The sequence below is a fragment of the Carcharodon carcharias genome, chromosome 9 (genome assembly GCF_017639515.1).
Source record: "Carcharodon carcharias isolate sCarCar2 chromosome 9, sCarCar2.pri, whole genome shotgun sequence".
NCBI lineage: Eukaryota > Metazoa > Chordata > Chondrichthyes > Lamniformes > Lamnidae > Carcharodon > Carcharodon carcharias.
The window spans coordinates 13,524,675-13,546,766 of record NC_054475.1 but is presented as its reverse complement, the minus strand read 5'-3'; the positions used below and the strand labels follow the sequence as shown (position 1 = coordinate 13,546,766).

General features: G+C 44.2%; 1 protein-coding gene across 1 annotated transcript in view; it reads left to right on the top strand.

The window, feature by feature from the left end:
- The window catches only part of ddx20 (DEAD (Asp-Glu-Ala-Asp) box polypeptide 20), a 31,775-nt gene continuing 9,683 nt past the window's right edge, over positions 1-22,092 (top strand). Inside the window, exons 1-8 of the mRNA XM_041196278.1 lie at positions 1-300; positions 1,943-2,037; positions 2,671-2,839; positions 4,077-4,191; positions 13,355-13,497; positions 15,951-16,089; positions 18,080-18,138; positions 18,746-18,828. Of these exons, the coding sequence (XP_041052212.1) occupies positions 99-300; positions 1,943-2,037; positions 2,671-2,839; positions 4,077-4,191; positions 13,355-13,497; positions 15,951-16,089; positions 18,080-18,138; positions 18,746-18,828 (1,005 nt within the window). The 5' untranslated portion in view covers positions 1-98. The remainder of the gene's footprint in view (positions 301-1,942; positions 2,038-2,670; positions 2,840-4,076; positions 4,192-13,354; positions 13,498-15,950; positions 16,090-18,079; positions 18,139-18,745; positions 18,829-22,092) is intronic.

Below are 22,092 nucleotides of genomic sequence, written 5' to 3'. Positions count from 1 at the left end.
GGCGGGCTCTTGGTCTAGGGGGCGTGGCTCTGGACCGGAGGCCGGGCTGTGAGCTCTCGCGATATTTCCTCTGAGGTCGGCCTGAGGCAGTGGCCAAGATGTCGCTGTGTGGCCGCCGAACCGCTCACAGCATCGACCAGCGGCGCCGCACCGGGGATGTGCTGCTGGCCGGGCCCGAGCAGCTGGACTTCGGTGCTTTGCTTCTGACGCAGCCGGTGCTGGAGGGGCTGAGGGAGGCCGGATTCGAGCGACCCTCCCCCATCCAACTGAAGGCCATCCCGCTGGGGCGGTGCGGGCTCGGTGAGAAGAACAGAGCGGGGGTGGTGAGAGGGTCGTGGGGGTGACCGTAGGAGAGGGGTGGGGATGAGGAATCGGGGTGGGGACGGGACGAGGAGGATGGAGCGGTTGCTGGGTGGACGGGGGCGAGGCAGCGGGGTTAAGGATGAGGGGGGTGGGGAGGTGACGAGGCGGAGGGGATCAGGAGGGGATGAGGTGGAGGGGGAGGAGGCTGTGAGGGGATGAGGCGAGGAGGGGAGGTGGAGGGGAGGGGGCGGTAAGGGGATGAGGCGAGGAGGGGAGGCGGAGGGTGAGGCAAGGTGGGGTGGGGAGGGGATGAGGCAAGGAGATGAGGTGGAGGGGGAGGAGGCTGTGAGGGGATGAGGCGAGGAGGGGAGGTGGAGGGGAGGAGGGGGTGGGGAGGGGGCGGTAAGGGGATGAGGCGAGGAGGGGAGGCGGAGGGTGAGGCAAGGTGGGGTGGGGAGGGGATGAGGCAAGGAGATGAGGTGGAGTGGGGAGGGGGCTGTGAGGTGGTAAGACGAGGTGGGGAGGGGGTGAGGTGAGGGGATGTGATAAGGGAGGTGGGGAGGGGGCGGCAGTGTGGTGAAGAGGTGGGGCGGCGAGGGGATGAGGGGGGTGGGGAAGTGGTGAGGTGGGTAGGGGGTGGTGAGGGGATGTGGCGGGGAGTGAATGAGGAGGTGATGGAGTGGAAGGGGTGGGGAGGGAGCGGCGAGGGAATGTGGGGAGGTGGAGGGGGTGGGGAGGTGGAGGGGGTGGGGAGGTGGAGGGGGTGGGGAGGTGGAGGGGGTGGGGAGGTGGAGGCGAGGGAATGTGGTGGGGAGGGGATGAGGGTGGGGAGGTGGAGGGGGCGGCGAGGGGATGTGGCAGGGAGGGGATGAGATGGTGATGAGGTGGGGAGGGGTCGGCAAGGGGATGAGGTGGTGGGGAGGGGGTGGCGAGGGAATGTGGTGGGGAGGGGATGAGGGTGGGGAGGTGGCAGGGAGGGAATGGGGTGGGGAGGTGAGGAGGTGGGGCGGGGAGGAGGTAGCGTGGGGAGTAGAGGGTGTCGAGGGGACTGCGGTCTGTATGGTGAAGGCGTTCACTCAATGCTGATAGGATAGGGAGTTCCTTCATTGCTGATCAAAACCTGACATCTTCAGATAAGGATAGTGTGACTTGTAGGGGAAATTGGTGGTGTTCTCTTGAACTTGCACAAGAAACTTTGCTCAGTTTCTCAACACAAAGCAGCGAGGTAGTGTTGCTTGATTTTCACTGGTTGGTTGCTTCCTCATGGTCACTCCTGGACTTGAGTAAAATGCGATTATATAATTTCCAGCAGCTCTCTGAAAGATATGCAGCAAAATAATTAATTTTGTCTTTTCAAATCTGCATTGTTTTGAATGGGGCAATTAAGAGTGAAGTGCTGGTGATTACTGGGCTGTCATTGCTGGTGGTAGTGGTGAGAGCAATTTAAAATAATCAAGGATATTGTACTACATGCAGCTAATTAGTTTGATTACAATACTTGATAGGTACCAGTATTCTGAACATCCTTCATGACAGCACTGATTAGAACCAGTGTTACAATGGGTCACATCTTAAGCTCTAAAATTGGGCGAATTCAGCAGGAGTGGTTTTTATTTACAGAGTAGTGTCTCTCTTTCAGATCTGATTGTACAAGCTAAATCTGGAACGGGGAAAACATGTGTATTTGCCACAATTGCGCTGGACTCCCTCATCCTAGAGAATCCGGCAACACAGGTTAGCATTCGTGTGAAATTTGCAGAGATTACTCTGAACTATTGTTAACTTCATCTTGCTTGTTCCCGTCACTGAAAAGCCACCTGTGTATTCATAGAGAAACATTCCGCCTGGTGCAGTCCAAGCAATTTGTGCCTTAGTGGGGAGTTTCTGCTTGGGCTTTCAGACAGTACTGAAAATTGGGCAGTATATATTTCTCCTCCTCTCCCTTAGTTTTAAAACCCTGAATAAAGTGGGGCTTAGTTGGGTGTAGACCATCCAGGGCAGTGTTTGGTCACGTCACCAGTATTTAGGTGAAAGGTTAGGTAAGAACTTTCATTTATATAGCGCATTTCATGACTGCAGAATGTCCCAAAGTGCTTTAAAGCCAATTAGGTACTTTTCAATTGTAGCCACTGCTGAAATACAGGAAACCTGGTCACCAACCTGCACCGCATGATCCCACAAACAGCAATGTGACAATGACCAGATAATCTGACCTAGCACCAATTGTTTGAGGGATAAATATTGGCCATGTTGGCAGGGAGGAATGCACCTGATTTTCCAAATAGTGCCTTGAGTTTTCTACATGTCCATCTGAGAGGGCATAGACAGCCTCGGTTTAATGTCTCAGCTGAACTCTGTTGCTTGCAGGTTCTCATTCTGGCACCTACCAGGGAAATTGCTGTACAGATCCATTCTGTCATCACGGCAATTGGCATTAAAATGGAGGCCCTGGAATGTCACGTCTTCATCGGAGGAACCCCACTGAACCTAGACAAAATGCGGCTGAGAAAATGCCATGTTGCAGTTGGGTCTCCAGGTGAGTGGATCCTAGAACAGAAAAGCAGCTTATCTTTATACAGTGTCTTTATAGTAAAGCTTCCCAAGGCATTTCACAGAACATTAGCAAATGATATTGGCACTGAATCACACAGGTGACCAAAAGCATGGTCAAAGAAGTGGGTTTTAAGGAATTTCTGAAAGGAAGAAAGAAGTGGAGAGGTTGAGTTAAGGGAGTTGCAGAGCTTAGAGCCTTGGCAGCTGAAAGCATGACTGCCAGTGGTAGAGCGATTAAAAATCGGGGCTGCTGAAGAGGCTAGAATTAGGGAAGCGCAGATATCATGGATGAGATTAGAGATCGGGAGGCGTGAGGCCGGACCGTAAATGAAAACAGAGATTGGAAAATTAAAATTTATAAGAGATAGCATCTTGTGATTCTTTTGAGTTTGTTTCTGGGAGGTTAAGAATTTTTGAAGTAAACAATATTTGGGGAAAAAAACAAGTTAGAAATAGTTTTTGAAAAACAAAACACCCATGATGTTAAACGGGGCAGTACACTGGCTGGTATGGATACTGAGACTGTTCTTTGTGCTGAGATAATACGAACAAATGCAGCACTTTTCATGACATTGGGATGTACTAAAGCAATGAAGCATTTTTGAAGTGTAGTCACTTTTGTAAAGTAGGAAATGCTATATAACTAATTTAATCATAGCAAGGTTAAACAGGGAACAACTTGATCGAGGGTAAATATTGACCAGGACAGCAGAAAATTCCCCTGTTGCTGTTTGAAATAGTGCAATGGGATGCCTTAAATTCACCTGAGAGAGCATACAGAGCTTTGGTTTAACTTCTCATATGAAAGACGGCACCTCCAAAGTGTAGGGCTCCCTCGGTACTGCATTGGAATGTCAGCCTGATTTGTCCTCAAGTCTCTAGAATGGAACTTAACTCTAAGCCTTCTGACTAATGATACTGCAGTAGCTGTGAGTTATTTGTAGGTGCTCAACCTGCACAAATTTGCATGCTTCTGGGAATAGGATTGGGAATAGGCCATTTAGCCCCACAAACCTGTTGTGCCAGTCAGCGAGATCGTGGCTGATCTGTGGCCCAGCTCCTTGTCCCTTAATACTCTTGGCTAGCAAAAGTCAATCAGTCGTGCTTAAAGTGATTCCATCTGTTGTACATGGAATTTTTTGGAAAAATGTATTGCCTCATTGTGCATATTGCAATTAAGAGCGACCACTTTGACTGGTGAATTGCTTCCCTCTATCCAGGTCGCATTAAGCAGCTGATCGAGATCGGCTTTCTCCCAACAGCCAGTATACGACTGTTCGTACTGGATGAAGCAGATAAGTTGCTGGAGGAGGGCAGCTTCCAGGAGCAGATTAAGTGAGTGAGCATTTCCAGATTCTGATGTTTGAAATATTCCTGTTGAAGCAGGTTTTTGCTGTCTGTGGTCAAAAGCAATTTAATTGACACACATGATTTTTAAAATACAGGAATCTAGCCTTTATGAAGTGAATTACCACATTGTCACCCAGACTTTTGCTACTACGCCCAAAGCAAGTATTTTACCACTAAGATACATCACTGAAAAGATACAGATATTTACCCCTTTTTCAAGTCCTGACTTTTTCGTTTTCTGAACTTGCATGTTTATCAACTGCGAAAGCATTAAAGGGAATTTCCAAACCCATTTGTGACCACCATGGGAAGGGGAAAAAGTAACTCTAAGCAAAGTTCTCTCCCTTTTATAAAAGAAAGAAAATGGCTTAATTGGAGGCCTAAATAAAAACAAAATGCTGGAGGCATTCAGGTCAGGCAACATCTGTGGGGAAAGAACCAAGAATATAAGAGTTAACATTTCAGATCTGATGGAAGGTCATCACCCTGAAACTTCCCCTCTCACTCCGAAGAAGAGTCATATGGAATCAACACTAACTCTGTTTCTCTCTCCACAGATGCTGTCAGACCTGCTGAGTTTTTCCAGCATCTTCTGTTTTTATTCCATCAACTGCTGTGATGAGTTGAGAGTGCAAATAGAAATAAATGTGTATGATCCTGATAGCCATTACAGAGACATGGCTACAAGGTGACAATGGCTGGGACCTGAATATTCAAGGATACATGACATTTTGGAAGGCTAGGAAGCCAGGAAAAGGTGGAGTGGTAGCTTTGTTAATTAAGGATGACAGTGCATTGGAGAGGTGACCTTAGTTTTAAAGATTAAGATTTAGATTCTGTTTTGGGCAGAGATGAGAAATAGGAAAGGTAGGAATTCACTTGTGGGAATAGTTTATAGGCCCCCCTCCTAAAAGTAACCACACTGTAGAACTGGATATGCGGGAAGAAATAATAAGGGCTTGCAACAAAGGTACAGCGATTATCATGGGGGGTTTTAAACTACATATAGATTGGGCGATCAGATTGGCAAGAGTAGCATGGAAGATGACTTTATAAGAGGGTTTTTAGATTTGTTTCTTAGAGCAGCACGTTCTACAGCCAGCCAGAGAGCAGGCTATTCTAGATCTGGTAATGTGCAACGAGACAAGGTTAATTATTGACCTTGTAATAAAGGTGCTCTTAAGTAGCAGTGATCATAACATGAATGAATGAATTTCACATTCAGCTTGAGAGAGAGAAGAGTAGATCTGAGGCTAGTGTTTTAAACTTAAATAAGAGCAATTATGAGGGTATGAAAACAGCTGGCTAAAGTGAACTGGAAAATTAGGTTAAAGGATAGGTCAGTAACGATGCAGTGGTAGACATTTCAGGAGATATTTCATAGCACTCAGCGAAGATATATTCCAGTGAGAGACTCTAGGGGAAAGATACATCAGCCATGGCTATCTAAGGAAGTTAAAGATAGTATCAAATTGAAGGAAAAAGCGTACAATTCTGCAAAGATTAGTGGTATGTCAGAAGGTTAGACAGTATTTTTTTTAAGCAAAGAATGACTAGAATAATGCAGAGGGAAAAATTAAAGTACGAGAGAAAGCTTGCTAGAAATATAAAAACAGTTAGAGTTTCTATAGGTATTTAAAAAGAGGTAAACTAAGCATTGGTCATCTAGTGAGTCAGTCTGTGGAATTAATAATGGAAAATAAGGAAATGGCGGATGAATTGAACAGATATTTTGCATTTGTCTTCACTGTAGAGGATACAAATAATATCCCAGAAATAAGTGTGCATCAAGAAGTGAAAGGGATGGAGGAACTTAAAACAATTACCATCACCAGGAAAAGGGTACTGAGAAAATCATTCAATGTAAAAGCTGACAAGTCCCCAGGTCCTCATGGACTTCATCCTAGGGGCTAACAGGAAGTGGCTGCTGAGCTAGTGGATGCATTGGTTTAATTTTCCAAAATTCCCTAGATTCTGGGATGGTCCCATCAGATTGAAACAGAGTGAATGTAACTCCTGTATTCAAGGTGGGAGACAGAAAGCAAAAAAATTACAGGGCAGTTAGCTTAACATCTGCCATAGGAAAAATACTGAAACCTATTATTAAGGAGGTTATAGCTGGGAATTTGGAAAATCTCAATACAATTGGGCAGAGTCAGCATGGTTTTGTGAAAGGGAAATAGTGTTAGACCAATGTATTAAAGTTCTTTGAGGAAGTAACAAGTAATGTGGATAAAGGGGAACCTGTGGATGTTGTGCCCTTAGATTTCCATAAGGCAATTGACAAGGTTCCGCAGCAAATGATACTACACAGTTTGAGCCCAGGATGTAGGGGGTAACATAGTAGCATGGGCAGACGATCGGTTAGCTAACAGGAAACAGAGTAGGTATAAATGGGTTAATTTTGGGTTGTTAGGATGTAATGAGTGAAGTGGCACAGGGATACTGGGGCTTCAACTATTTACAATCTATATTGATGATTTGGATGAAGGGCCAAAATGTATAGTTGCGAAATTTGCTGATGACACAAAGATAGGTAGGAAAGTCAGTTGTGAAGAGGACATAAGGGGTCGGCAAACAGACCGAGTGGGCAAAAATTTGGCAGATGGAGTGTAATGTGAGAAAATGTAAACTTGTCCGTTTTGGCAGGAAGATCAGAAAAGCAGCATATCTCAATGGAGAGAGATTGGAGAACTCTTGAGGTACAGAGAGATTTGGGTGTCCTGGTACATGTGATTAGGAAAGCAAATCGAATGTTGTTGTTTATTGCAAGGAGAATGGAATATAAAAATAGGGAAGCTTTGCTACAGTTCTGTAGGTTATTGGTGAGACAACATCTAGAGTACTGTGTACAGCTTTGGTCTCCTTATTTAAGAAAGGACATAATTGCATTTGAGGCAGTTCAGAGAAGATTCACTCAACTGATTTCTGGGATGAGGGGGTTATCTGAGGAAAGTTGGACAGGTTGGGCCTGTACCCATTGGAGTTTAGAAGAATGAGAGGTGATCTTATTGAAACATATAAGATACTGAGGGGACTTGACAGGGTGGATGCTAAGAGGATGCTTCCCCTTGTTGGGGAAGACTAGAACTAGGAGACACAGTTTAAAAATAAGGGGTCTCCCATTTAAGATGGAGTTGAGAATTTTTTTTTGTTGAGTGTAGCGAGTCTTTGGAATTCTCTTCTCCATAGAGCTGTAGAAGCAGGGTAATTTGAATATTTTTAAGGCACAGGCAGATTGACTCCCTTGTTAGTCAAGAATCGGTGCGTATAGGGAGTAGGCAGGAAAGTCAGTATAGAGGGGAGGGTAGGCACAAAGTGGAGCTCAGGCCACAATCAGATCAGCCATGAACTTATCAAATGGTGGAGGCGGCTTGAAGGGCTGAATGACCTATTCCTGCTCCTAACCTCCTACTAATTAATATGTTCGTATGTCTAGAAGATTCCAGTTGTACCACAGCTTTTTGGGGAGTGAGTTCCAAATTTCTTTTGTCCTTTGTGTGTGTGTGTGGGTGTGAGAAGGTGGTGGGGGGAGGGGATGGAGGTGGTGGGTGGCGGGTGGGGGGGGGGTGTGAAGGGAATGCTTCCTGATTTCACCCGAGTGGCTAGCTCAAATTTAATAATACTCCCTTGTTCTTGATTCTACCATCAGAGGAAGTAGTTTCTCTGTATGGAATCCCTTTTGAGTTCACTCGTCAATCTTCTATTATCAAGGAGTTGAAAGTCAAGTTTATGCAACCTGTCCGCATAAGTTATCTCCGAGTCCTGTTATGATTGTGATGAATTTATGCTATTCCCCCTTTTTAGGCTCTGCAGCGCCACTAGATGGCACTTAATGGTACTGCAGCCCTGATTTTTAAATAATTGCACAGTATTGAGGCTTTCGTTTTGCCTCAATAAATTTCATGGGTTGCATTTCCCAAATGAGCATGTATCCACACAGTGCATTATTGAGTAGGATGTCACAGTATAGGTTGCTATGACTTGGAGTGCACTGCCTGAAAATAAATTGAATAGTAACTTTCAAAAGGGAATTGGACATATACTTGAAATGGAAAACATTTACAGGGTCATGGGGAAAGAACAGGAGAGGGTCTAATTGGATAGCTCTTTCAGAGGGGACGCAGGTATGATTAGCCGAATAGTCTCCTGCACTATAAGATTGTTAGAATATGACAGCTGTATTTTTCTGATGAAATGGCGAATATACTTTATGGGCACTGTATGTCAACCTATCAGAATGCTTAAGTCCAAAACATACTACTGAAAAATGCACAAGTAGAGTCTTTGCTTGTTTGATATGGAGTCTAACTCTCATCAACTAGTAACATACCTGACTTAAACCCAGGCATCCTGTGTGTGTGGCTTGTTGAAAATTAAGACTTGGGCTGGCCAAGTTGAATGTGTGAAAACTACTGGATGTTAACAAATTAAAACCGTGCTGCTTTCCAGCAGAGTGCTGGATAAGTTTCTTGCTGTTCATTTAGCTGGGACCACTTTACTTTTTGCAGGGTTACCTGGAGCTGAGTGGTTAAAACTTGAGTGCTCCCCAGTACAGGCCCCATCGCTAAGTTGGGCTGCCAGTCAATCAACAGCTCCCTGGAATGCTCCCAGCCGCCTGGCTGCAGAATTGACTCGCTGAGTTTGCTACTGTTATCAGCTGTGTCATCGTGGAGCTAAAGAAACCTTACTTGCCCCTCTCATACGCAGGCACATGTTTGCACAGGATAGTTGCTGCTTGATTAGACAAATATTAAGTGAATGTTTGAGCAAAGCTATTTAACTTTCAGCAGCACAGATCCTTGACAATATGAAGCCACCCACCCTGTGTATATATACTTTAGGTTTTCTAATATATAAGGTCAGTGCTGATGCTGAGATTCCTGAAGGCTTAAAGCCTGATTAAGTAGGTTCTGCATGAACTGTCACTCAAACGTTGCTCTGAGTGTTTTGTTAATTGTCAGATGTCTGAACACGCACTGTGATTTAGAACCGATGATTTGTTAGGATGTGAGAGAGACTGGGATTGCCTGTTGGGTAGTGCAACACTTGGGTCTTTCCCCAGGCATTGCCTGGCGGTTATTCCCTGTTATTCGCTGTGCCATTGAGTGAAGACCAGATGATTCCACGCACGGCTAACAGAAAACTAGGGAGAACCATGGTTCCCATGCACTACTCCGGCCTGACTAGGCCACTGCTGGCTGAGTTCTGGAAGAAGTCCTTTTGCCTGCAATCAGCTAGGGAAGGGATACTGGGGAGGGAGAAAAACTTCACCAAAATAAAGCTCGGGTGAAGAGAACCCAGTAAAGCCTGGCCCTCTTGTGGCCTAACTCTACTCAAACCAACGCCTGTCAGTTCTCGGAATATAGAACAGATGCTAACTGCAGAATCTAGAATGTGAAATGAAGTTAAGGGGAGGCGATGGCGTAGTGGTATTGTCGCTGGACTAGTAATCCAGAGACCTAGGGTAATGCTCTGGGGACCCAGATTCGAATCCGGCCATGGCAGATGGTGGAATTTGAATTCAATAAAAATCTGGAATTAAAAGTCTAATGGTGACCATGAAGCCATTGCCGATTGTTGTAAAAATCCATCTGATTCACTAATGTCCTTTAGGGGAGGAAATCTGTCATCCTTACCTGACTCCAGACCCACAGCAAGGTTGTTTCCCTCTGAAATGGCCTAGCAAGCCACTCAGTTGTATCAAACTGCTACAAAGTCACAAAAAAGGAATGAAACCGGACAGACCAGTCGGCATCAACCTAGGCACCGGAAGCGACAGTCTCAATCTCAGCCCTGTCGACCCTGCAAAGACCCCCTTACTAGCATCATGACTAGTCAAGCAACAGCCTGACATAGTCATCCTCACAGAATCATACCTTACACCACCATCATTATCCCTGGGTGGCAGGACAGGTGGGGTAGACCCAGCAGAGGTGGCGGCACAGTGGTATACAGTCGGGAGGAAGTTGTCCTGGGAGTCCTCAACATAGACTTTGAACCCCATAAAGTCTCATGGCATCAGGTCAAACATGGGCAAGGAAACCTGCTGATTACCAAGCTCAGCTGATGAATCAGCGCTGCTCCATCTTCAACACCACTTGGTGCAGAATGTCCATCACCAAGAGTGGCTCGGTAGCACCACTACTGGCTGAGTCCTAAATTACATTGCTGCTAGACTGGGTCTGTGGCATTCTTGAGCTCATCCTCACCAACCTGCCTGCTGCAGATGCATCTGTCTATGACAGTATCTGTGGGAGTGACCCACTGCACAGTCCTTACGGAGACGAAGTCCTGCCTTCACATTGAGGATACCCTTCATCGTGTTGTGTGGCACTACCACTGTGCTAAATGGGTTGGATTTCGAACAGATTTAGCAACTCAAGACTGGGCATCCATGAGGTGCTGTGCACTATCAGCAGCAGAATTGTACTCAAACACAATCTGCAACCTTGTGGCCTGGCATATCCCCCTCTCTACCATTACCTTCAAGCCAGGGGATTAACCCTGGTTTAATGAAGAGTGCAGGAGGGCATTCCAGGAGCACCACCAGCTTATCTAAAAATTAGGTGTCAATCTGATGAAGCTATAACACAAGACTAATTGCATGCCAAACAGCATTAGCAGCAAATGATAGATTAAGCTAAGCGATCCCACAACCAACAGGTCAGATCTAAGCTCTGCACTCCTGCCGCATCTGATGGTGGACAATTAAACAACTTACTGAGGAGGAGGCTCCACAAATATCCCCATCCTCAATGATGGAGGAGCTCAGCACATCAGTGCAAAAGATAAGGCTGAAGCATTTGCTACAATCTTCAGCCAGCAATGCCGAGTGGATGATCCATCAAGACCTCCGGAGATCCCCAGCATCACAGATGCCAGTCTTCAGCCAATTTGATTCACTCCACGTGATATCAAGAAATGACTGAAGGCACTGGATACTGCAAAGGCTATGGGCCCTGACAATATTCTGGCAATAGTAATGGAGACTTGTGCTTCAGACCTTCCGGCGCCCCTAACCAGTACAGCTACAACGCTGGCATCTACCCAGCAAAATTGCTTGGGAATGCCCTGTGCGTAAAAAGCAGGACAAGTCCAACCCAGCCAATTACTGCCCCATCAGCTTACTCTCAATCATCAGTAAAGTGATGGAAGGGGTAATCAACAGTTCTATCAAGCAGCACTTGCTTAGAAATAACCTGCTCACTTGATGCCCAGTTTGGGTTTCTGCCAAGATCACGCACCTCCTGATCTCATTACAGCCTTTGTTCAAATAAAAACAAAAAACCAGATGCTGGAAATCCAAAACAAAAACAGAAACCGAAATACCTGGAAAAACTCAGCAGGTCTGGCGGCATCGGCAGAGAAGAGCACGGTTGATGTTTCGAGTCCTCATGACCCTTCAACAGAACTAAGTAAAAATAGGAAAGTGGTGAAATATAAGCTGGTTTAAGTCGTTTTGGGGGGGGGGGGGGGGTGTTGGGACAAGCAGCATGGACAAGCAGTTGGGAAAACATCACTACCTTTGTTCTTTTGTCTGTGACATCTTTTGGTTGTCTCCTCCTATCACTGGCTGCTGGTCCCAACAACCCCGCCCCCACTTTTTTAGCTTATAATTCACCTATTTCCTATTTTTACTTAGTTGAAGGGTCATGAGGACTCAACGTCAACTGTGCTCTTCTCCGCCGATGTTGCCAGACCTGCTGAGTTTTTCCAGGTATTTCTGTTTCTGTTTTTGTTTTAGCCTTTGTTCAAATATGGAGGTGAGAGTGACTGCCCTTGACATCAAGGCCGCATTTGACCAAGTGTGGCATGAAGGACCCCTAGCAGAACTGGAGCCAATGGGAATTGGGGGGGAAAACTCCATTGGTTGAAGTCATACCTAGCACAAAGGAAGATGGTTGTAGTTGTTGGAGGTCAGTCATCTCGGCTCCAGGACAGCACTGCAGGAGTTCGTCAGGGTAGTGCCCTCGGCCCAACCATCTTAGTTGCTTCATCAATGACCTTCCTTCCATCATAAGGTCAGAAGTGGGGATGTTTGCTGATGATTGCACAGTGTTCAGCACCATTCGCGACTCCTCAGACACTGAAGCAGTCCATGTCCAAATGCAGCAAAACATGGACAATATCCAGGCTTGGGCTGGCAAGTAACGTTAGCGCCACACAAGTGCCAGGCAATGACCATCTCCAACAGGAGAGAATTCAACCATCATCCCTTTATGTTCAATGGCATCACCATCACGGAATCCCCCACTATCAACATCCTGGGAGTTACTACTGACCAGAAACTGAACTGGTCTAGCCATATAAATACTGTGGCCACAATAGCAGGTCAGAGGCTAGGAATCCTGTGACGTGTAACTCACCATCTGTCTCCCTAAAGTCTGTCTACCATCTACAAGGTGCAAGTCAGGAGTGTGATGGAATACTCCCCACTTGCCTGGATGAGTGCAGCTCCCACAACACTCAAGAAGCTTGGCACGGTCCAGGGCAAAGTAGCCTGCTTGATTGGCGCCACATCCACAAACATTCACTACCTCCACCACCGATGCACAGTAGCAGCAGTGTGTACCATCTACAAGATGCACTGCAAGGCTCCTTTGACAGCACCTTCCAAACCCACGACCACTACCATCTAGAAGGCCAAGGGCAGCAGATACATGGGAACCACCTGGAAGTTCCCCTCCAAGTCACTCACCATCCTGACTTGGAAATATATCGCCATTCCTTTACTGTTGCTGGGTCAAAACCCTGGAAAGCTCTACTCCCTGACAACACTGCGGGTGTACCTAGACCACATGGACTGCAGTGGTTCAAGAAGGCAGCTCACCACCTTCTCAAGGGCAATTAGGGATGGTCAATAAATGCTGGCCCAGCCAGCAATGCCCAAATCCCATGAATGAATAGAAAAAGACACTTCATCCTGACCACTCGTGCTTGAAATAGTCCCTGGTATACAGCACTTCAAATATTATTGCAAAATATATTTTGAAATTTACCTGCTCTTTCAAGTTAGATTTTGTAGAATAAATGTTGATCTCCGTAAGTCCAAACAGATCTTTACATTAATTCTTTTAAGAAGTTACAGCGCTTGTGGAGCAGCAGGGAAAGGCCCTAAAGATTTTGCTTTTTTATTTCTCTGTAGCTGGATTTATTCCTCATTGCCATCAAATAAGCAGATGGTGGCTTTGTCTGCCACATACCCAGAGTCACTGGCCCATCATTTAACGAGGTACATGAGGGATCCCAGCTTCGTCCGACTCAACCCCACTGATCCAGCACTCATTGGTGAGTCCTCCTCAACTTCCACTGTTTAATGGTTTGAAGTGTGAAAATTGTAGTAGAGGTGGCAGATGTGAAGAAGTCTCAAAATTAGCATTGGTGAGGAAATTTTGAACTTATCCAGTGGACTCAGTAAAATAGTCTGCCACAACATTGCCCCTGAACCTCTGCAACTTGTTTTTGAATCCAGCAGTCACTGATGGTGTGCAATTCCTTTCTCCATTTCTGAAGGTGACCTTTTGAATAGTCACAAACTAAATTCATTAAATTTAAGTTTGTGCCAGTTAGTGAGGCCGTCGGCATGACTTCAAATAAAACATTACACTGAAAGTTAAATTACTCTTTCTGGTTGTATTTCAGGCCTGTTGTTGGGCCACTATAGAAGGAACCTTACTCTGCATCTCATCTACCCATTAACTGACTATGTTTGCTCAAATCTGTTCTCATAAAAAATGGCAATCAGCCATTGAGTCCCCTCGAGTCTGTTCTGTCATTCAAATACATCACGTATCTGTATGGTAACTCCATTTATGTGGCTTTGTTTCATCAATTGCCTGAGTATAGAGCAGCCCACAACTACAGAATAGGTGCCCAAACATTTCCAGTCCTTGTGAGTGGTGTCTCTTATTTATTTAGGATGAGAGGAGAAATAGGCCTTAATTAAACTGACAAAGGTTCTAAGCTGGGCGCTTAGTAATTGGGAGGTGCAGTGGTGATTTTTATTTTCCATACCTGCATTCACTGGCACTTGTTTTCTTCATTATATCACTGACCAAGTGGAAGACTAGCCTTTTTAAAATTGCATTTGGATTTTATAGCACCTTATTGCGTTGTTGAACTGTGAGTATCGAATAATGAATGACTTTTGGAGTGCGCTGAATGTTATTACTTTGGCAGGTGTACAAGTCTTCTATCCAGGCAACTTTCCACAAACAGCAGTAAGGTTAATCGTCATTCCTATTTTGTTCCCCTTGCTTGTTATTTATTGAGGCCAGAACATGGGAGAGCTCCCTGCTGTGCTCTGATTAATGGTATGAAATAACTAGCAATAACTGCATGAGTTAGGGCAGGACCTTCCTTTTAACGTCTCACTTCTGAGAGTGCAATTATCCCCTCAGCAATGCAACCACAGTGACAGCCCAGTTAGAGTTGAGCGGAAAATAAAATATTCTGTTCTTAAAAAAAATATATAGCCTGCCAGTATTTAGCCTTGGCTGATACACCGCTGAAGGTTGTCTGCCTTTCTCTTGTAGTGTAAATTGTTGTGACTGTTTGAAATTTGGCATTCTTGCATTTGTCCTGATGAATGCAAGATGGAAAAACTTCAGCAACATGCCTCCGTTGTCTACTTTCATTGAGGTTACTGAAGGGTGTCAGTCAAGGTAAGGAGTGCGAGTCTTCAAGTTGAGGAAACCCAATGGAGAGAGGGGGGATTTTTTTTTTGTTTTGGTTCAAGCGTTTACTAAAAAAAGTAACATTTAAACTTCATTTGTCGCAGGTTGGGGGAGTAGCACTTCTCACTCCTATGACAAAATCTTCGCCTGTGTGTTCCCTGAGCTTTAATCTGCTTGCAAATGGTGCCAGCAACAGCTTTACATGATGAACCTTTGAAAGGATTTCAGAGTGTCAGCTCTTCATCCATCAAATAGCTGTTTCTGGGTGTGGGGAGGAGGGAATGGGTAAGAAGAGGCTGTACACAACTGGACAAAACAGATGAGCTAACATTGATTTTAAAAGGAGTTCACAACCTAAATATTCATCTTTTTCCACTGATCTGTTTAGTGGTTTTAGCACTTTCTGGGTTTTTTTGGTTTGAGGCATAAGCACTGACAGGGATAATGGGGAGAGTTCCCCTGCCTCTCTTCAAAATAATGCCATGGGATCTTTCCCATCAACCTGAGGGGGCAGGCAGCACCTCTATTTTAATGTCTTATCTGAAATCTGGCTCCTCCGGTAGAAGCATTCCCTCGGTCCTGCATTGAGAGTGTGAGTCTAGAATTTTTGTGCTCAAGACTCTGGAGTGGGTCCTGAACCCACAGCCTTCTGACTTGGGCGAGAGTGCTACCCACTGAACCACGGCTGACATTTTAACTTGGTTGAACATTGCCTTGGTGCTAATGTTTTTCTGTCCTGTGCCCAACTGAACTGTGGAAGAACACCCCCAATACAGTTGGAGCCTATGGTCCTGCCCTTCCAAGCTTGGGCTGGACAGAGTATTTGAAGCTGTTTGACATTAGGACCAGTACTACTGCTTTCAGATTAGTCTGAGCAGTGGGGTTTGAGTATTTATATGAAAATATTCCATGCCCACCATAAAAACCTATTCTAAATAGAATATCTTTTGTTCATTTAGCACCAGTGCTCTAAACCTCTTGACACACTGATCTTTTGTGACTGCATGTGATAAGAATACACCAGTATTTTGCTTCTAAATGCAAAGTTCTATTTCTATCTAACAGGGCTGAAGCAGTTCTATAAGGTTGTAAATTCCTACCCACTTCCACACAAGATCTTTGAGGAGAAGATGCAACATTTACTGGAGTTGTTCAGCAAGATCCCCTTCAACCAAGCCCTGGTCTTCTCTAATCTTCACAGCAGGTACAGCAGACAAATTTAGCATTCCTCTGTGTATGGTTGTAAAATCATAGATTCATATCAGCACAGGATGAAGCCATTCACCCTATCATGTCTGTGCTGGCTGTTTGAAGAGCTATCCAATTAGCCCCACATTCCCTGCTCTTTCCCCACTGCTTGGCAATTTTTTCCCTTTCGGGTGTTTATCCAATTCCCTTTTGAAAGTTACTATTGAACCTACTTCCACCGCTATTTAAGGCAGCTCATTCTACTGTACAACAACTTGCTGCATACAGTTTTTTTTATCTCCTTGCCTCTGCCTGCCCCTCCGATCCTTTTGCTATTTACTTGAAATCTGTACCCTCTGGTTACTGACCCCTCTGCCACTGGAAACTGTTTCTTATTTACTCTACCGAGAACAACCTCAGCTTCTTTAGCCCCTCATGCTGACCCAGCCTGCTTAATTTAGTTTAGCCCTTGATTTCGCTGGTTCCAGTAAAGCAGAGAATGGGATAGAGATGTATTTAGTTGCTGAAACAATTTTCCACCAGATGTCCTTATCCAAAAACTAATTATGCAAGAAACTGGCTGAATACGGATTTCTAACATAGCTGTCAGCAGTGGCTGGTTTGGACAATCATGGTAGTAAGTAATGGAGTGCAGCAGAGTAGTGGACTTCAGTAGAGTGCTGTTGGTTTGTATCTGGGGGTGTGGGCAGTGGTTTCTTTTGCGTGATGAGTTTCTGGTCTTTCAGGGAGAGTGTTGCATGTCCCTCAAACGGTGTAGGATTATGTTCGACTTGGGCACCCCTTGGCCTCCCTGGGACCATTTATGTCAAAGATTTTGCCAACTGTGTTTTATAAGTCATCTCGCTGTGATTCCCAATTTTTATTTCTTCCTCTCAAAACACCTGGGTAAATTAACAGCTTGGAGAGAGGAGACAATATCTTTACTGATTGAGAGACAGAACCACTGTAAATAGTGTTACGATCCCAGGGTAAAACCTGGCTTGATAGATGCTAACTTTGTTTTTTTTTAAGAAACCGTGGAGGAAAGTTACTGAACAAATTCACAGGAGTTTACTGATGAACTTGTAACGTAAAGAATAAAACATTTATTAAACAAGGAAAAATGAATTATATATCACACCAGACAAAAGAAGTTGGAAAGATCTCAATCCAAACACCAGAAAATGATTCAAATCACATTGTTCCTTTTGTCCCAGCAATAACTTTACAGATACACAAACCCAGTGAAGATTTACCAATAGCTTGACACCAAGGCTTCTTGCTTGGACTGGCCTGGTTGCAAACAGTTTTCTTCTGATGGATTTCTGAGCATTCACTAGATGCTTATTTACCAACTGGTTTATCTCCCTGAGACACCCAAAACTGCACTCTTAACCCTCTATTACTTCAACTGCAGGGTAAATACATGAGTTCCCTAAACTGAATTCCCCAGCTGATTTGCAGTATTTCTTATCAGAGAGCTTAGAACTCCTGTTTTCCCCCTCTGAAATACACACATTGAACCACTTTTTTGTCTTCCTTGTGTGTCACTGGGCCTCGGTTGCTAGGCAACAGCACAGTTTTTTCTACTTTGCAGCTTAGTGATTTTGGGAAGAAACACAAACCCCTTTGTAACCCATCTCTTCACTTCAAGGGTTGTAAAACCTCATTAAAAATTCATGGATACAAACAAATCCAGAAAACCTGACCATTTTGCTAGGAGGCCCTCCAGACTTCTTGGCACCAAGTTCACAAAAAAAACTAAACAAAACTGAAACCATGTTCCACCTTTCTTAACACATAAGTACAAATAGCTTCGTTATGCATTGTTCCTAACAACAGACAGATGAATATTATAGCCTTTCTTCTACAATGTCTTTACCCTGAAAGACACTAAAGCGTTTTAATTTATCAATAAACCTTCTGCTTTAGTTCAGAAATATTTAAATAAAATGTTTTGAAATGTCACTCAGTAAATTCCCCAAATGCCTTTCATATTGTAACAGGGCCCAACGTCTAGCAGATATTCTCACCTCGAAAGGACTTCCTGCGGTCTGTATCTCAGGTGAGTGATGTTCTGTGTATCTGATGTATAACTCCTAGACTGTTCCAAATATTGCACACTGGGACCTGGATTTTCTGTTTGGTTGTATTGTTTCTTTTCTGGTGCAATTCACCTGAAGCCAGCATAACTGCTGCCAAATACCTCGATTTTAGGATGAATTGAGTTCCCAAGATCTTTTGCAATAGATTAAAAAATATTATCCTAGAAGTTATTCCCACCCCTCCCAGATGGATTAATCACCTTTGGGAGTTTCTGCTAATTGACCCCATTTGAAAGCCTTTGAGGAGATGCCAAAAATTAAGCTGGTTCTTTAGGCGTAAGGACATTAAGATTTTTAATTGTAATTATTTTTAATTTGCTAAGAAACTGACCACCATATTTAAGACATTAAAAGAGAAAAATTCAAGGAAAAATCAGTTCTCAAACTGACACAAGAACGCTGTTGAATCCTTTTGAAGCAACTCTTTCCTCCTCTCCTAATATTGCAAAAGGAAATATATTGATAAATGTGACTCATTAATCCAGAGGACATTTTTTTTTTAAGTGGTGTATACAGCCTGCAATATGTTGTTACTTTCTATTCAGTTCTGTGTTTTTTCCTTTTTAGGCAGCATGAATCAGAACCAGCGACTTGAAGCCATGTCTAAACTAAAACAGTTCAAATGTCGTGTCCTCATTTCCACTGACCTGGTGAGTTTTCTGAGGCACCTGATCAACCTTCAGCTGGGCTCACATGAGAGGAGGTCTTGCCACTGGGGGCTGGGAATCTTCTCAAACTGTCCCAGATAACCCTGATAGTCAGTATGTCCTTAGCAGAGCAGGTAATTTTCACCAGAGGAGATGCAGTGGGCAGCTCTGTCTGCTATGCTGCATTCTTGACTCGATTACAATCCTTCAGTAGCTTTGTTAGAGCTTATTTGAGCAGGAGGTATGGGAGTTTGGCCCTTTGAGCTTGAGTAAGAGAGTTGTGCTCCTATGGGGAAAGTATGCACTTCACAGACAAAGGAAATCTATTGTGTGGCTTCCTTATTAGTTTAGATTGCAGTCTCCTGTTCAATGGCCATTGCAATCTAAGTACAAATTGAGCCAGTTTATCCATTTTTGGCTGCACTGGTCTTCATTCTGTTTCAGCTATCCACATAGATCCCATTTTCGTGCATTTTTAATTGCAGTCCCTGATATTTTCTCCTTCGTGTTTATCTGAAGTGCACTTGAATGTAATTTACTCAGCTACCTGTTGTAATGCACAATGTAATCTAATAACCTTTGTTTAAAAAAAAAGTTCCTCCTTCTCTCCTTCATGTTTCTTATTAATCTGACTATTATGCTTTATTAATGTACCACAGAGTTCAAAGTTATTTTTAACTATTTGAAGAAAATAGTAATGTAATTTAGAAAGTGTTGCAGCCAATTTGTGCACTGCAAACTACCACAAACAGCAGTGTGATAATGACCAGATCATCTGATATTTTACTGATGTTGGTTGAGGGGTAAATATTAGCTCAGGACACGGGACGAACACCCCTGTTGTTCTTCCGTCAGGATTTACCTGAAAGCGCAGACGTGAATTTAGATTGCTTTGTTCACAAGTCAGGCACCCAGGAATAACTTAACAATGATTTATACCCAGAAAGAGCATGCTAGTATCAAAGAGTAGCAAATGGCCAGGGGCGATCTTTATTTGGCACCTGAATCTGTCAGCTATTTCCTGGGGAAAAAAACTGTAAAATGTGCTGCAGGTCTGACTTCTCTCGTGGATAGTGTTTACAATGCTCCCAGAGATCCTCTAGTGGTATCTGCTGGTTATTGCAGTGTTTGCCACACTGAGGTAAAATGTTCTATGGAGCTCCTCCTAATCTCTCACCGTAACTTTGTCAGCAACAATGATGCCTTTGCAGACCTCAAGGAAATTTCACTCTGAATTTTTGAGAACAGCTGGATCTAAACAAGCCTGTCCCCTTTTAGTAGATCAACCCCACCTACCAATGTTCTCCCCATTTCCCTCTATGATTTCTGTCTCCAGAGTTGTCTAATTAGCTTCAAAGCCATTTGCTAGCTTGGCTGAATTGTTGACACCCTATAGTATGAGGGTTATGGCTTCAGGCCCCACTCCAATTGGCCGCAGGTAACTTCGACTGAGGGAGTGCTGCATTGTTGGAGGTGTACAGTAAACAAAAGCCATTTTTGCCTGATCCGCTGGGTATTAAAGATCCCATGGCACTATATAAAGAACCAGGTGCTCTCTTGGTGTCCTGGCCAATGTTGCTCCCACACCCAGCACCAGCAGAAACAAACAAACTAGACATTCATCACATTGACACTATGGGAACTTGTTATTTGCAAAACTGCTACTGCATTTATCCATAACCACGGTAATAGCAGAATGTAATTTATTGAACGTGAAGCAGCTAACGATGTATGAGTTGTGATGAAGTGCTGTGTAAAATTGTCTCTTTCTAATTCTCTTCGATGAAGCATCTTTCGGCTGAAAACTTATTCCCTGACTTTACATAGTACTTACAGCACAGGAACAGGCCATTCAGTCCAACTGCCGCAGTCTGACCTCCTCCCACCCCATCCCTTTTTCCCTCATGTACTTATCTCCTTGAATGTATCAACACTATTCGCTTCAACTACTCCCTGTGGTAGCAAGTTCCACATTCTCGCTCTGGATAAAGAAGCTTCTCCCGAATTTCTTATTGGATTATTGGTAACTATCTCTTTTTTTAAAGCTCCTAGTCCTGAACTCTCTGCCCACATCCATAATTGGAAACGTACCTTTACATCTACCCTATGAAACCCTTTCATAATTTTAAATAGCTTTATCGCTCCAATTGTCTATTCCTAATTAAGCTTTTAACTCCCCCTTCCATTTGAACCTTTGCCATCTTGAACACACTAAGTATTGCTGAGAAAAGCAACATGTCGAAGCTTTTTGTCTTGCACTCATCAGGACACCGCAAGAATACCAATTTAAGGGGAAAACAATTATACTGTGAGAAGAAAGTGCTGATTGGTTGGCAAGTGGACTCTGCTAGAGGCGTTACCATGGATAATGCACCAATGGATTGTGACTGTCAAACTGCCAAACATTGTCTGAAATTTAAACCAGGCAGCTTGACCCTGATTGGTTAAGGCATTGCCCTGCAGAAAGAGTCAGCGAATGGCTATCACTGAGATAAAAGCAAAATACTACGGATGCTGGAAATCTGAAACAAAAACAAAAATTGCTGGAAAATCTCAGCAGGTCTGACAGCATCTGTGGAGAGAAAGACAGGGTTAACGTTTTGAGTCCATATGACTCTTCAGGACTAAAGAGAAGTAGAAATGTGATGAAATATATACTGTTTAAGGTGGGGTGGGACAGGTGAAGCTGGATAGAAGGCCAGCGATAGGTGGAGGCAAAAGAGAGGTTGCAAAAGACGTCATAAACAAAAGGCTGAAGGGGTGTTGATGGTGGTGATACTGGCTAAAAGAGGTGCTAATGGTGGTGTTAAGAGTAGAAAGCAGGATGAGCAAGTGACAGATGGCCCGAGCAGGGGTGGAGTGTGGGGAGGGCTGATGTGGGATAAAGATTGAAATAGGCTAAAAGGTGGGGACAAAACAATGAATGGAAATACATTTTTAAAATAATAGAAATAGGTGGGGGAAAAGTGTGTGTATATAAAAAAATAAATATTGGAAAAAAAAGGCGAGGATGGAGGAGAGAGTTCATGACCTTCGGTCTATCCGCAAGCATTACCCAGACCTCCCTGTGCTTGCCATTTCGACAATCCACCCTGCTCTCTTTCCCACATATCTGTCCTTGGCCTGCTGCATTGTTCCAGTGAAGCTCAATGTAAACTGGAGGAACAGCACCTCATCTTCCGAATAGGCACTTTACAGCCTTCCGGACTGAATATTGAGTTCAACAATTTTAAATCTTGAACTCTCTCCTCCATCCCCACCCCCTTT